Genomic DNA, 16,319 nt, shown 5'->3' with positions numbered 1-16,319 from the left:
TTCACGGACCTCCACGTGCCTGACTCTCCAGCGTTTCCACTCCCCTCTGTACAACCCTTTGACCAACACCCCTGACTCACGCAAAACTCGGGCTGGCAGGCTGTTCACCACCAACCCCCACTGAGCTGTGCACTTACTAAGGGTCCCTCATATATGACCTAATCCTGTTTATGTCAGTTGTTTTATCATTTATATTTGCACTTGTTTATTAAAGACTGTGCACTGCTGGGCACCGTGGCTCACGTCTGTAATCCCAGAACTTTGGGAAGCCAAGGTGGGAGATCACATGAACTCAAGAGTTTGAGACCAGCCTGGGCAACATAATGAGACCTTGTCTCTACTAAGAAGAAAAAAAATCAGCTGCGTGTGGTAGCACACGCCTGTAGTCCCAGCTACTCAAGAGGCTGAGGTGGAAGGATTGCTTGAGCCCAGGAGTTCAAGGCTGCAGTGGGCTATGATTGTGCCACTGTATTCCTGGGTGACAGAGCAAGACCCCGTCACAAAAAAAAAAAAAAAAAGTACACAAACTAAAGAATGTGAAAATGAACAGAAATGCTGTTTAAATTTTTTGTTTAATACTGGATGCTTTAAAAAATATTCACACAAGGCAAGTCATTGAAAAAAATTGCAGTTGAAATAGGAATGAGCAAGACTGTAAAAGATTAGGAAAAAATTGTAAAAATCCAAACAGATTTTGCACTTGGATTCTTGGGCCACTTTCGAGAAGTCCAACGTGGACATCCCAGCAATGGGTGGGAATAATGAGGACATAAGGAAGTCGATGCCACAGACAGACTCTGATCTGTGGACCCCCACACAAACGAAAGGCACGGCATGAAAAGCTGCAGAATGGACCATCACTCATGGGCCTTAAATGCCAGCACAACATCTAAGCTGTGTAGGAGATTTCTGTGGGTATTTCCTTTGGCATTTACTAACCTTTTCCCCAACCAAGCGATTACTGTGAATAATTCAGCGTAGCTGAGAGTGGCATGGGGGAGAAGCATTAGTCCAAATGTGAGGCTGGCTGGAGAAAGGCCTCCTGAGCCCTGTGGGAAAGTCGGGGTTTGGGAGTCCCCAGCTTAAGGTGGGGATTGCAGCCATGGTGTGGAGGAGCACTCACAGGAGTGGAGTGGGATGAGAAGCGAGGAGGGTCTGGGACGGGGCGGGAGGACAGTGGGCAGGGAGGAAGGCAGGCGGTGTCAGATGGGCAGAAAAGCTCACGAAGTCAGAGCACCACAAACTGGGTGGCTTAAACCACAGAAATGTATTGTCTTACAGTTCTGGGGGCCAGAAGTCCAAAATCAAGGTGTCGGCAGGCCCATGCTCCATTTGAAGGCACTGGGGAGGGGTCTGCTCCAGGCCTGTCTCCTGGCTACTGGTGGCTCCATGGCTTGTGACAGCATCACTCCAATCTTCACACAGCATTCTCCCCGTGTGCCTCTGAGCCCCAGTGTTCCCTTACTTCAAGAGACTGGGGCTTTTGCTCCGCCACCTAGACTAGAGGGCAGTGGCATGATCTTAGCTCACTGCTGCCTTGAACTCCTGTGCTCAAGTGATCCTCCTGCCTCGGCCATCCAGAATTGCTGGGACTATAGATGTGAGCCACGACACCTGGCTTCAATTTCCTCTTTCTATAAGGATATCAGTCGTATTGGATTAGGGCCCGTCCTACTCCAGTATAACCTCATCTTAGTGAATTATATCTGCCACAACTCTGTTTCCAAATAAACTCACATTCTGAGGTACAGGGAGTTAGGACCTCAACACAGGAATTTTGGGGGCTAAGGTAAGGAGAAAACAAGAAGAGTTTGGTGTCACAGAAGTGAGAATGTCCGGCCAGGTATGGTGGCTCAAGCCTGTGATCCCAGCACTTTGGGAGGCCGAGGTGGGCAGATCACCTGAGGTGGAGTTCAAGACCAGCCTGGCCAACATGGTGAAACTCTGTCTCTACTAAAAATACAAAAATTAGCTGGGCGTGGTGGCAGACACCTATAATCCCAGCTACTCGGGAAGCTGAGGCAGGAGAATCACTTGAACCCAGGAGATGGAGGCTGCAGTTGCAGTAAGCCAAGATCACACCACACTGCACTCCAGCTTGGGTGACAGAGGGAGATGCCGTCTCAAAAAAAAAAAAGTCAGGAAGGAAGTCCTTTTGGAATCCCCTCCCCTCCTGCTCGGCCAGAACAGCCCTGGTAGCTGCATCCTGAAGTGTGGTCCAGCTCTGAGTCATCTGCTAGCTATAATTACTGTTTTCTTCTCAATGTGTTGCAGACCAATGGTGCAGACCAAGGACTGACGTCTCCTCTGGGCTCCCAGGCTAAGCAGAAGATTAAAACAGAACTGCCGATAGGGTTTGGCTGTGTCCCCACCCAAATCTCATCTTGAATTGTAGCTCCCATAATTCCCACATGTTGTGGGAGGGAGCCGGTGGGAGATAACTGAATCATGGGGACGGTTTCGCAAATACTGTTCTCATGGTAGTGAATAAGTCTCAGGAGAGCTGTTGGTTTTATATGGGGAAACCCCTGTTGCTTGGCTTTCATTCTCTCTTGCCTGCTGCCATGTAAAATGTGCCTTTTGCCTTCCGCCATGATTGTGAGGCCTCCCCAGCCCTATGGAACCATGAATCCATTAAGCCTCTTTTTCTTTTTTTACTCAGTCTCAGGTATGTCTTAATCAGCAGTGTGAGAACAGACGAATCAGCAGCGTGAGAACAGACGAATTACTCAGTCTCATGTAGGTCTTTATCAGCAGCATGAGAACAGATGAACACAACTGCCAAGGGAAGGTTCTGTCCAAACTGAAACAATTTCCAACTCTTTTACCTTTCCTCTATGACTGCTTTTATTTCTTCAGATCAAACTGGTGGAAAAGCAGCAACAAGCACCCACAGGCTGTGAGCTTTTCAGTCGCAAACACGTACACAAGCGCGAGGCACTGAGCACAGCTGCTATTGATTCTGTTGATTGAAAATCATTTATCTCAAAAGCCTCATGCAACACTACAGAAGCAGCCAGCCTCACCTCCATGCTATTTAAAGAGGCATGAATAATAAAACCAGGTGCATGTGGTGCTGACCCAGCACACCACCGGGAACTGGACACCGGTATTCTCAGTGCCGAGTGACTGCCCTGCATGCCAGCTTCTATCCCCGCTCCCGCCACTTAGTGCCAGGCGAATAAAGCCAAGGGAATGCTATGGTGAGACTTGTGAGCAGCTCTGGGGGCCATCTCAGTGAAGGAAGAGCCTGGAACCGGAGCCCCAGTGAGGTCTGGGGAGTCCTGGAGGCTTCTTCAGGCTGTCCACTCCCTGTCCTCCTAGACTGGAGTTTTGTTAAGAACTGATCATAAACACCGATGATGACAAGGATAAACATGCTTCCTGCCGCCTTCTGCCACTGAGGGGATGGCAGGTGCTAGCCCTTTCACGAAAAACAAAATATCCGAGAGGAAAAAAAGCCAGCTCAGGAAAGGGTCCGTGTTGCAAGGTGCCCCACAGAAGATGCTTGACTTCTATCAAACTGGACGGGTTCATTTTAGGGAGAAAAAGCAATGCCATTTTTCTTCTTTCAAAAAGGCCAGTCCGGGGCTGGTAACGAGCCGTTTTATTTTTTGAAACATGCCACTTCCTCCAAGTCGTTTTTCAAACTAAATTAGGCTGACAGCTTGGAACTGATGAGATCACAAACAAGGTCTTAATTTAGTTATGACCCATCCCCTTTTTCCCTCCAAAATGTTTTGGTGCAACAAGGAAAGGCTCCAGCTTGACTTCAGTCACTGTACTTTTACCATCTTCCTTTAAAATGCAGATAAAGGGTGCTGAAGTCTTTTACGTGTTTCTTTCTTTCTTTCTTTCTTTTTTAACGTATCCTATTGAGTTCATACTTTAAAGAGAAAACACTCTGGCTCAGTTCTTTATCCACTTCCATCTCAAATCCTTTTACATCTCTTTGAAAATTCCTCCCAAGGGAGGAGATAGCTCAGTCGACTTACTGCTGAGGACATTTCTCTACCTGTTCACAATGAGATGATTCTTGAAGCAGACCCAGGAGGCGGCACTTCCAGGGCACACGAAGCCATCTCCTGCATGCCATGCCAACATTCAACACCCAGATGACTTCAAAAGGACACCCAGTAAAGCCCATGCAGGCACGTGACAGGGAGGGCTCACGTGAAACGAGGGCTCTGTTGCTCTTCAAGACAGAGGTTCATGAGTCTCAAGAACTGGGAGCACCAAGAGGAAAGGTCCTTTCTTAACAGGACCGTGAGGGTCACTAGACATAAATGTCACAAAAGCCACTGAGTGTCTCCAGTCTTTTTTTTTTTTTTTTTTTTTTTTTGACGGAGTCTTGCTCTGTCTCCCAGGCTGGAGTGCAGAGGTGCGATCTCGGCTCACTGCAAGCTCTGCCTCCCGGGTTCACGCCATTCTCCTGCCTCAGCCTCCCGAGTAGCTGGGACTACAGGCGCCCGCCACCATGCCCGGCTAATTTTTTTGTATTTTTAGTAGAGACGGGGTTTCACTGTGTTAGCCAGGATGGTCTCGATCTCCTGACCTCATGATCCGCCCACCTCAGTCTCCCAAAGTGCTGGGATTACAGGCGTGAGCCACCACGCCCTGGCCGAGTGTCTCCAGTCTTTATACTCAGAATCCCTGCTGTCCTTCTGATGCGTCAGTCCTTCCTGGCCAGCAATGAGCGAGGCTGTGTAAACGTCTGTCTTCTTCAAGGGTGTATCTAATGGCTGGGAACTGAGATTTATCTTTACTTCTGTTTAGCCTCCACTGTGGCACACAAGTAGGGTTCTCAGTGAAGATGCAGGTTAGAGCCCATGGTGACTGGCTCTCCTCTTACAATAAGCAGCAGCTTCCACTTGCCAACTGCCCTCCTCAGCAGGAGGTTCAAAGGCCCGTTCCAGATGCTGTGGCACTGGGCCGCCAGCCACCTCTCTTCTTTGACAAAAGGCTTGCTTGGACATTTGTGACCAGCTTTTCAAAAAGATCTTGAGTTGCTTTTGAACTTCATATCAAAATGAACTCTTTTAGAAGATAATACCCACCCACCCTCTCATTTTCTACAGGGAAGATAAGTTTACCAAAATGACCCGCAGTGCCCACCCCTGACTTTTGGTCACCCAGAGTGACTGTGTTCCAAGGCGAGTCAGATCACTCGCACCTCTGCTCAGCACGCTGCGTGGTTCCCACCTTGCTCACAACCAGACGGACCTCCGCAGTCACCACTGACTTCTCAGAGCTCATCTTGCCTTCCTTCCTTCCTTCCTCTCAATCACCTCCACCATGTGAGCTTTCCTAAAGTTCCTCAAACACACCCCAGCCCTTCTGCCTCAGCGTCTCCATGACTGCTGTTCCATCAGGGCGCATGCGCTTCCCCACTGGGATAGCCCCAGGGCCGGCTCCCTCACCTCCGTCACACCTCCACTGTCAGGTCTCCCCATTGCCCCAGAGTGTCCTTCCCCAACCCTGGCTGCCTCAGTCTCTCTCCATGGCACATCATCTCATCTTTCACCTGTGCACATTTATCATTTCCCTCCCTATTGGGATGTAGCCTGTTTTATTCATGGATACATCCCAACAGTCACAGAGTAGGTGCCAGCAAACATGTGTGGGGTGGACTGAGGACGCATGTTCCTACAGTGCATGTAGTCAAGGAACTGCCTTATTATTGGGCACCTTGTATCTGGAGAGTCATTAAGTAATAATTCCTCTTGCCCTAAACTCTGGTAACCTCTTATCTACTTTCTGTCTGTATGGACTATTCTGGTTATTTGATATAAATGGAGTCAATTGACATTTGACCTTTCGTGATTGGCTCATTTCACTCAGCTTATTTTCAAGGTTCATCACAACTCCTTCCACAAAGTCCACTGCTGGGGGACCATCCTAATACACATCTAGCTTTCTATGACATGACATGCATGCTGATGGTAACACCACAGATGGGACCCGCCCTGGTTGGGTGCAAACGCGACACCAGCCTTCCGTGATACTAGCCTTCCATCGGACAAACTAAATTAGCTCCCTCTGTATTGGCATTGCATTGTGAGCCTGGGGTGGAACACACTGTCCTAAATGCCAAGATATTTTTCATGTGTACTAAAAAATCTGTATCCTGTGCTATAATCAGCAGTCCACCTGAATTACATTTATCCTTGCTCAGTTTAATCTCGGTGGACTGGCTCTAGCATTTCCAGTGAATGAAGTATCTGCATCTTGGTTCTCATCTGTAATGCTCCTTCCTGCTTCTGCTCTCCCTGCTTTTAGCTTTCCACATGGCTGACAACGAGGCTTCTGGGCCTTTACGCCAATCACTCATCTATGCTGCAGGAGATAACGCTGGCTGCAGAAGATAACTGGCTGCAGGAGATAACATTGGCGGGAATACCACATGCTATTCTATTCAAACTCGCCCTCAGGCTGATGATGGTCAGCTGACAAATTTCAGCCACCTGCAGAAACTTCAGCTTCACAATCACCCGGCCCTTCTCACTGCTCTATCCAGAGGGACATGAGATAGTGAGGAATAAACTGACATTTTGCCGCAATCTAGATATGTAATGTCCATGGCACTTCCTCACTTTACTAACTAAGTTATTCCATCAATGAGGAATCGAAGTTGATGGGACATGACATTTTCTTAGTGAACTCACGTTGACTGCTAGCAACCTCCACACAAACCGTCTGTTCTCAAACTCCGCTAAGCATCAGCTCTAGGCTTGCCAGTCTATGATTATTAAAATCTACCCTCTCCTGACCGGGCACGGTGGCTCACGCCTGTAATCCCAGCACTTTGGGAGGCCAAGGCGGGCAGATCACAAGGTCAGGAGATCGAGACCTTCCTGGCTAACATGGTGAAACCCCGTCTCTACTAAAAAAGTACAAAAAAATTAGCTGGGCATGGTGGCGGGTGCCTGTAGTCCCAGCTACTCGGGAGGCTGAGGCAGGAGAATGGTGTGAACCCAGGAGGCGGAGTTTGCAGTGAGCCAAGATCACACCACTGCACTGCAGCCTGGGAGACAGAGTGAGACTCCATCGAAAAAAAAAAAAGAATCTACCCTCTCCCATTACCCTCACACTTGTTTCCACTGTAAGGCAACTTTTGCTTGGTATCAGACTTAAAACTTCATTCATTCTCCATGGCACTTTAAAGATCATCTGTATTTCCAAATTCTTTCTATTCTCCAGGATCTAGCCCTGATGACTACAATTCACTTAAAAGGCCTCTCTGTTTATTCAACAAACACTTGCTGAGTGCCTACTGTGTGCCTGGTACGTGGCTTTGTTTAGAGTCTGCACTTCCAGTTCTACTTGGTGAGGAAGTTAAAAGCAGGCCAGCAGCTGACATCTGCTGACCCCGTACCATCATCCCAGGAAATTCGCCATCCTTTCCCTTCTGCTTCTGACCATTGTCTTAATAGTAATAGCCTACGGCTATTACTGGTGTTTTATTTTATTGTGGGAAAAAATATATATATATACACATATATAAAACATAAAATGCCATCTAATCAGTGTGCTATTCAGTGTCATTAAGTACATGCACAATGTTGGGCAACCATCATCACTGTGTATTCCTAAAACTTTTCCATCACCCCAATAGAAACTCTGTACTCATTAAGCAATAATTCCCTCTTGCCCTAACCCCTGGTAACCTCTTACCTACCACCTTCTGTCTCTATGGACTATTCTGGATATTTCAATTAAATGGAGTCATATGACATTTGACCTTTTGTGACTGGCTCATTTCACTCAGCTTATTTTCAAGATTCATCCACATTGTAGCATGTATCAGTACTGATTCCTTTTCATGGCCAAATACTACTCCATTGTATGGATACAGCACATGGTCTATCCATGCATCTGCTGAGACACTGGGGTTGTTTCCACCTATTAGCTATTGTGAATAACACTGCATTGGTGTATAAATATCTGTCTGAATACCTATTTCAATTCTTCTGGGTATACAACTAGCAATTAATTGCTAGGTAATTAATTACAACTAGCAATTAACTGTATCGTAATTTTATGTTTAACTTTTTGAAGAACCACCCAACTTTCCCATGGCGTCTGCACCATTTTATATTCCATCAGCAATGTATGACAGTTCCAATTTTATTTTCTTTTTAACAATCGAGTTCATCTAGACTTTAGTCTCCCTCACCCCATTCTTGTAAGTTTGCTTAAGTCATTTTAAAAATTAATCTTTGGCCTTAAGCTAATGATTTTTAAAAAATCAGAATGCAAGAGGGAATTTTCTCAAAGTCCACCATGACACACTATCTTACTGCATATGGATTTTTATCTCCCACATTCTCGTCAATGGAGACAATGAACTTTGCAATCTGATGCCTGGATGTGAATTCTACTTCCCACTCTCGGGATCATGAATGTTTTAGTTTCCTACGGTTGCAGAACTAACTGCCACAAAGTTAGTGACTTAAAACAACACAAATGTATTATCTTACAATTCTGGAGGTCAGAACTTGGAAATGGGACTCATGGAGCTAAAACCGAGGTGTTAGCAGAGCTGGTTCCCACGGGAGGCTGTAGGGAGAATTGGTTTTCTTGCCTTTTCCAGATTCTTAGCAGCTGCCTGCATTTCTTGGTTTATGGCTCCATCCTCTACCTTCAAAGCCAGAGGAGTCTTTCTCCTATTGCATCACTCTTGACGCTGACGATCCTGCCTCTTTCTTCCACTTTTAAGGGCTCTGTAACTACACTGGGGCCACCTAAATAATCCAGGATAAACTCCCATTTAAAGGTCAGCTTATTTGCGCCTTAGTTCCCCTTTGCCACGTAACCTAACACAGTAACAGGTCCTGGGGATGGGATGTGGATATCTCTGAGGGCCGTTACTCTGCCTGCCACTAGACAGTAATGCCCTACTCAGGTTGTTTCAAGGATTATTTGTATTTCTAAATTCTTTCCATTCCTCGAGATCTAGTCCTGAAGACAAACTCATTTAAAAGGCATCTCTACTCATTTATTTGACAAACACCTACTGAGTTTTGAGTTAATGAAACAAAGCATGTTTATATTTTGGGTTTTTGTTTTTGAGACAAGGTCTTGCTCTGTCACCCAGGCTGGAGTGTAGTGGTGTGATCTCAGCTCACGGCAACCTCCATCCCCCAGACTCAAGCAATCCTCCCACCTCAGCCTCCCTAATAGCTGGGACCACAGTCGCATGCCACCATGCCTGGTTAATTTTTGTATTTTTTTTGTAGAGACGGGGTTTCACCACGCTGCCCAGGCTGGTCTTGAACTTCTGAGCTCAAGCGATCCACTTGCCTCAGCCTCCCAAAGTTATCGGATTATAGGCATGAGCCACCATGCCTGGTCCAAAACAATGCATGTTAAAAACTTAGAGCCTGGCACCCAGCAAGCACTCAATCAAGGCATCTATTACCATCTTATCATCCTTGTAACTTTATCTTCTCTTCTGGAAATATGCTCCAACCCAGAAGAATCTACTTCTTAGTCTAAACTTTCTGCGACCATGTTCCTAAAATCCAGTGTTCTTTTCCAGCTATGAAGTCCACAACATGACCTCCCTCCAGGTCCTGAGGACTGGTCTGCCTTCTCTGTTAAGGCAGAATTGGAGCTGAGAGCAGCATCCCTCATGGCTTCCCCTACCTGCTAGGAGACAAAACACCCAGCAGGGCCAGCCAAGAGCTCCTGCCACGCTCTGGTTCTAGCAGTGGTACTGACATTCCCTCCGCTCCATCTGGCTGGTCTGCGATCTGTTGGGCACTGTCCTTCTTGGCCTCCACCTGGCCCAACGATTTGCAGCATGACCCCAAAGCACCCTCAGCTTGGCTCCTCCACACTGTATCTGCATACCAAGCCCTCTAGAAGGTCCCAATGCCAGCCTCACGGAATTCAGATTCCAGAGAGATGAAGAGAGTTTTTACAGAAGGCAAACTCCATCCTCCATCGCAACCACGTACTTCCGCGGAAGGCGTTCACTTCCATTTTGCATGCCGGCTGGGATTTGTGGTCCAGTGTCACAGGGTGAAGTGATTCCTCATGGGTGAACATGGAGCTGTCTCAGGCCCCAAGGTTTATTTCTAAGCAGCTACTCTGATATTGATCACGAGGTATATTTAAGTTTTTTGTTTTGTTTTTTCAGTGCCACAAGTATTGTCTTTTATTATATCTGGCTCTCAGTTTTAAAAGCATGTTTTCCCCTTTCTGTCTCAAAATGTGCTTGAAACTTTTGGTTAGGTCAGACGTGAGTATCACAACAGAGGCTCCCTGTTCATTTCTTGAGCTGCACTCTGGTCCTTGCTGAGACGAGAAGTCCAAATCCTCCTCAATACTGGGGCCTCTATCACACGGTCAGCAGGTCTGGGTACGCGGGAGCCACCATGCCAGGGTTTTCAGGGTCAGAAGAGCAAATGAGCCGTGGATCTGGCCTGCAGACTGATAGGCTGGGCTGTGCTCATCAGGGGTCCCAAGGAGACTGAGGAGCTGGGCACAGCCTGATGCACAGATGTAACTGAGGCTGCGCAGGCAGGGAGGGAGCCTGCAGGGGCCCTGGGGAACATGCAGGTGTCACACACTCACCTCCCACTTCTGAGGTGGGGGGATCGGAGACCCCTAAGCCAGCACAGGGGTCCCTCCCTCTGCACGACCAGAACCCCTCCTACCTGTCATTTCAGGGACTGGGCTCACCCAATGCCCCGGCTGCCTCCAGCAGGAGATTCTGCTCCTGCTGCCCAGCTGCCGTGGGGCAGAGCTTCTGCGTTCCTCTCTCGAAAGGCTGGGTCATGTCCTCTCATTCATCAGCTCTTGACTACAATTTCCTTCTGTCACCTCAGAAATCGTATTTTCTTCCTGGCTTCCTCCCAGGCTCTCACTTTCATCTGTCTAAGGACAATCCCTCCTTGCTAATAAACCTCAAGTGGGAGGGCCAGCCCCTCCTGCCGGCCCTTTCATCTGCCCTTTGCACAAGAAAACCAGCTCTCACCTGGGCATACGACCCACCGTGGCCTCAGCCTACAGCCTGCGGTTCCCACACAGGCCCTAGAGCTCTCTCTCCTGCCCTAAATTCCAATTCTCAGATGTTCAGATAAGCCAAGAATCCTCTTGGCTCCCCCTGAAAACTCCCCAGCAAAATTGCCAGCAATTGCGGGCTTTGCTGTTTACGTTCTCTTAGGTCAAGAGTGTGCTGGGGAAGGTGGCTCCGTAATGTTCTTTGGAAATCTCATTAATCCAAGTCTTTTATTAACTGTATCCTCTCACTACCTAACCATGCTGGGGTAATTATCTGACTTTGTGCCGTGCCAGCTAGCATCAGAGGTGGGAACACTACTCCTTGACCCATTCCTTTGGCTTTGTCATTGATTTCATTGAGAAATTAAAGGCTTTCTACATTTACGTTACAGTTAAAGAGATCATGAACAAAAACATAAATGTAAATCAATGGTAGATAATTACACTAAAATGGCATGAGTAAGCTCTGTATTCTGTAAGTAAAAGCCTCAAAAGAAAACAATAGCAGTGGTTAAATAAAGCACAATAATTCTTAAGTGTCAGCGAAAAAAAAGGAGAGAGAGAGAAATTCAGAGTATTCGATTTAACAAATAACTTGGTAAATTTAAACTAAAAGCACTGTACTTAAAATATGAACATATACTGACGATGTAAAAATCATTTGGAAAGCTCAATTTTGCTATTCTGAAACCATTGCAACTGTTATAAAATCATGTTCCCTGTCCTTATAAGGCTTTAAAACTAGGCATAAACTTCAAGATAACAAGCCTGTAAAAACTGTAATTGTTGTGGGTTATTATACAGGCTGTACAGGGTATTTTACTCCCGACTTACAGTCATGCTGGGCCTTAATGAGTCTAACTAAAAGACTTTTTAGCAATTTTCATTTTGTATGGATTAGAGAGTATTAGTGGGGCCCATATGGTCTTCTATAAATTAGGAGATCAAACAAGAGAGTCTTCTGCAGCAGGACCTCAGCTCTGGATGGCGTCTCTAACTCACCCATTCAAGTCAGTGGGGAGCAACTGCCTCCCAGGGTTACACAGCACCAGGGACCCCAGAGGTCTTGGACTCTGTCCCCATGCACCATTGGAGCTGAGATGAATGGACTTAGCCATCCAATCATAAGCATGCTGGCAACAATGATTCTGATCTATCTGTTGTCTGGAAGGTTTTAATATCACGGTCATATAAATTTCAACCAGTTTTATTTAATGGTGCTTTCCAAACGAGCAGCTGAAGAGCTGGAGAAACACATACTCCAGATGTTGGCTGGCCCAGGAAGCCGGATCAGCACTGAGGAAGAATCTGCCAGCAAAGTCATGATTCTACTCTCCTAAAAAGAGAGTCAAAGCCAGGACCCAAACTAAGTTCAGGAGCATATCTGGGAGGGCATTTATTGACCAGAGCACACAGTGGTAGTGAAAAACGAAAACAAAACTAACAAAGCAGAAAAACAAATAAAAACTCCCCAAAACTCAACTGTTTTTCTGTTCAAAGGTTTCTATAAAAATCCGTTCGTGTGTTCTCAAAAACTCAGTTTGTTTCTGGTCTAAACATCTCACTTCGCCTTAGAGAGCGTTCATTATTCTCTACAGATTGCTTTTGGTGATTCTGGCATGAGTGGGGTGGAAATTGTCGGGGAAGGTTCCATGAGATCCTGCTCATCTTAAAAGTGTGGACTTGCATTTGCTGAGTTTTGGCCACTAAAACTGTCCCCTCCTCCAGTCCCTGTCTCCACCCACTGGTGCTGGCAGCTGCTTCTTTGTGAATGTAGTACCTGCCATTCCTGGTATCGTGTTGCCGCATGTTCTTGATAAAATGAATCTTCTTAAAATTCTTTGGTCTGGGTGAACCTGAGAGAGTTCGACATCTGAAAAATAAAGTCATTTCAAAAACACAGTCAGTTGCCTGTTGGACAGCTGAGACGTCTCCACATAAAGACAGGAAGGAAGGACCAGACAAATGGCTTGAGTCACCCCAAGGCAGGCAGGAGTCTGCGAGGATAATGAAGACAACACGGCTGGAAGCAAGGAAGCTTAAAAAAGGCCCAATAATAGACAACTTCTTGATAACACTGTTATTATTTTACATGGGTCTCTAAAAAGCCAACTAATCAAGAATATTGTCCCCTGCATTAAAAAAAACAAAAACAAAAACAAAAACCTATGCAGATTCCAAAGACATTATTCTTTATTGTTGTCTTAAAAAGAATCCTGCTGTATCAACGAAGGGGAAGGGAACCAAAAACTGTACATTTAAAGGGGGTAGGGAAACACCGGAAAATTCAGTTCAAAAACAAGCCTGAATCATTTTTCTTCTGCAACAAGATTTTGGCCTGAATTACCTGGACAGCTGCCTTAAGTTTCAACTTGACCTGCTATGCCTGGGAGGTCACAGCTTTACACTGAATGAGAAATCAGAGACCCAACTAGTTGTTGTTTTTGTTTTGTTTTGTTTTTAAGACAAATTTTAAATAAACATCTGTTGAGCTAAAAAAATGGCTTGGATTCAAGTTTTTTTAAAATTTTTATTTTGTTGGAGTATACAGCATTTGCCTGTACTATAGGACTGGCAAAATAGACCATAGGCCAAGGAGACCTTATTTGTGTGTAGTGTTTTCACCTGGCAAATTTTAAGTTACAAAACCACAATCACAACGACAGAAAAGCAAAATGCTCAACAAACAAGAGTCTCAGTTTATTCTAGATAAAAGGGGCTGTGACTTTTCGATTTTGGGTTTTGCTACCGAAAAACCTTTCTGACCTGGGCCACAGGAGCCAGCTCCTGCCATGGGACACGGGTGCCTGTGACCTGATTCTTGACTCTAAAGAAAGATTCTGGGCTGGGCGTGGTGGCTCACGCCTGTAATCGCAGCACTTTGGGAGGCTGAGGAGGGTGGATCAACTGAGGTCAGGAGTTCCAGACCAGCCTGGCCAATATGGTGAAACCCCGTCTCTACTAAAAATACAAAAATCAGCCTGGCGCGGTGGCAGGTGCCTGTAATCCCAGCTACTCAGAAGGCTGAGGCAGGAGAATCGCTTCAACCCGGGAAGCCGAGGTTGCAATGAGCCAAGATCGTGCCACTGTGCCCCAGCCTGGGCGACAGAGTGAGACACAGTCTGGAAAAAAAAAAAAAAAAAAAGAAAGAAAGATTCTTTTAAAGGCTTGCAGAACCCTGTTTGAGGACATTTAGTAGATGCTTCCTGTGGCTTTCAGGAGGGGTTAGAGTGGGGTTGGGATTGACACTCCCCCACCCAACTCTAGGCCTCCAAACCCAGATTTTTTAATTTTTTAAAAAGAAAGACAAGGCCTTGCTCTGTCGCCCAGGCTGGAATGCAGTGGTGCCATCATAGCTCACTGCAGCCTCAAAATCCTCCCACCTCAGCCTCCCAAAGTGGTGGGATTATAGGTGTGAGCCACTGCGCCTGGGCCACTAAACCCAGATTTAATTGGCTAAGGTTCAAGGAGATAGGGCCTCACTCTGCCTTTTGCTCTCTGAGAGCAGACCCAGAACTCCAAACAGCCTCATTTCTTCCTCCAGAATGACTGCTCGAATCTGCAGGCCACTCAAAGTTCCCACCGGTCACACACACGCAAAGAAGGTTCTTGAAACATGGAGTCACTGGAAAGAGGAGAATCCCTGAAAGCATAAAGTGGTTTCTAGATAGGGCCAAGGGCTCAGAAGCATCCTTATACCACTTCTCTGGCTTCCTTTCCCAGGAGCAGAGCTTCCTGGGCCAGTCAATCTGAGGGCAGCAGGCCAAGAGCTAGACAGTGTGCGGGTTCAGGCGGCTCGCAGATCCTGCCACCTCAGCAGACTCTAGCTCCTTCCTCCCACCTCCCAGCTGCAGGAAGCTGGGACTGACGCCAGCACAGACGAAGGATGGCCTGAGCTGCTCTCTGCAGAAAGAGGGGCCCCAGATTCCTCAGCCTTCTTCTGGAAGTGGAAATCCACAAAAGGGCCACAGGTGGCTGTCTGTACCAACAAAGGAAGGAGCTGAGGCCGCGACCACTTTAACAGCTGCGGCCACCAGCATCCATCCACCCAGTCTGGAAAACCAGGGCAGGTGCCGATGGCGGCCACGTTTGCTGCAAACAAATAGAGGATTTTCTTGACAACTAGTAGAGACGGCTTAACTCCTTATTTTTGGACACCAGGTAACCACTAGGCAGGTGCAAAACTTCTCAGTCCAAGTCCTCTCATGACGCATGCTCAGTTCTTGGAGTTACAGGTAGATACAGGAAATCCACTAACAAACCATGATGTGCTAGAGGAAAGTAGGACTTTTAACAGGGTAACTTAACAAGATCTTTTATTTCCATATCAGCACCCAATTCTAACTGCACATACACCCTACTAATCTAGCCCTTCATTAAGCAAGCTGTTTGTTGTCTTGCCTTTTTTTTTTTTTTTTTTTTTTTTTAAGCATTCAACCAAATCACCAGGGAATCTAAGAAATGCTTTAAGAGAATTGTGGCATTGGCAACAATTGCCAAGGAACTGGAATACCGGGTGCTCAGGTTGGCAGGTTAAGCAAAGAATGAATTAATTTCACAGCCGCCTGCAACAGCGTATAAACATCCATTTAAAAACATACATTTTAAGTGATGCAAAATTAAATTAGCATAGAATTAAATTAAAAACTAATTTAATGAAAGATTAGCTCTTTCTTGTTAGCACTGATTACGGGATATACTTAATTATGCAAAAGGTCTAATAGATTCCTTGGAGCCATTTGTTCTTCTGCTAAGCTTAAAAGCAAGTTGGGCTAATAGCCTTCCACCCCCACAGTTCCCAAAATACTTCAGCATCATTATTGGTGTTACCATTTCACAGACCAGAGAAGGCTTCAGCGATCAGCCAGCTGGTCTTCCCATTTTATAGATGGGAAAACTGAGGCCCCAGAGACACTAAGTCAATTTCCAATGCTACATACCCAGCTGGAGTCAGGCTAAGAACTCAGGTTCCCAGGCTCTCAAACTAATGTTTCTTCTTCTACATCATGCTAATATAACTCCTAGGAATAAGTGAATTTCTAAGTAAATATGAGAACAGTTATGCTTTTTAAGTTCTCTTTTTTTTTAAGTTTTCTTTTTTAAGAAACTCCAGGCTAGAGTGCAGTGTTGAGCATAGCTCATTTAAGTCTTGAACTCCTGGGTTCAAGCAATCCTGTCGCCTCAGCCTCCTGAGTAGCTGGAACTACAGGTGCACATCCATGTGCCTGGTTAATTTTTTTTTTTTTTTTTTGGTAGAAATGGGGTCTCACTACATTGCCCAGGATGATCTCAAACTCCTAACCTCAAGC

General features: G+C 46.2%; 1 protein-coding gene across 2 annotated transcripts in view; it reads right to left on the bottom strand.

The window, feature by feature from the left end:
* CABLES1 (Cdk5 and Abl enzyme substrate 1) overlaps positions 1-16,319 on the bottom strand; it is a 122,985-nt gene that overhangs the window by 51,101 nt on the left and 55,565 nt on the right. For both annotated transcript variants that reach the window (XM_019013786.4, XM_031003664.3), the window contains exon 3: positions 12,791-12,883. In XM_019013786.4, coding sequence (XP_018869331.3) covers positions 12,791-12,883 — 93 coding nt within the window. The remainder of the gene's footprint in view (positions 1-12,790; positions 12,884-16,319) is intronic.

This window comes from Gorilla gorilla, chromosome 17, assembly GCF_029281585.2.
Source record: "Gorilla gorilla gorilla isolate KB3781 chromosome 17, NHGRI_mGorGor1-v2.1_pri, whole genome shotgun sequence".
Taxonomy (NCBI): Eukaryota; Metazoa; Chordata; class Mammalia; order Primates; family Hominidae; genus Gorilla; species Gorilla gorilla.
The sequence above is the reverse complement of the archived record's forward strand: the minus strand, read 5'-3'. Positions and strand labels throughout refer to the sequence as shown.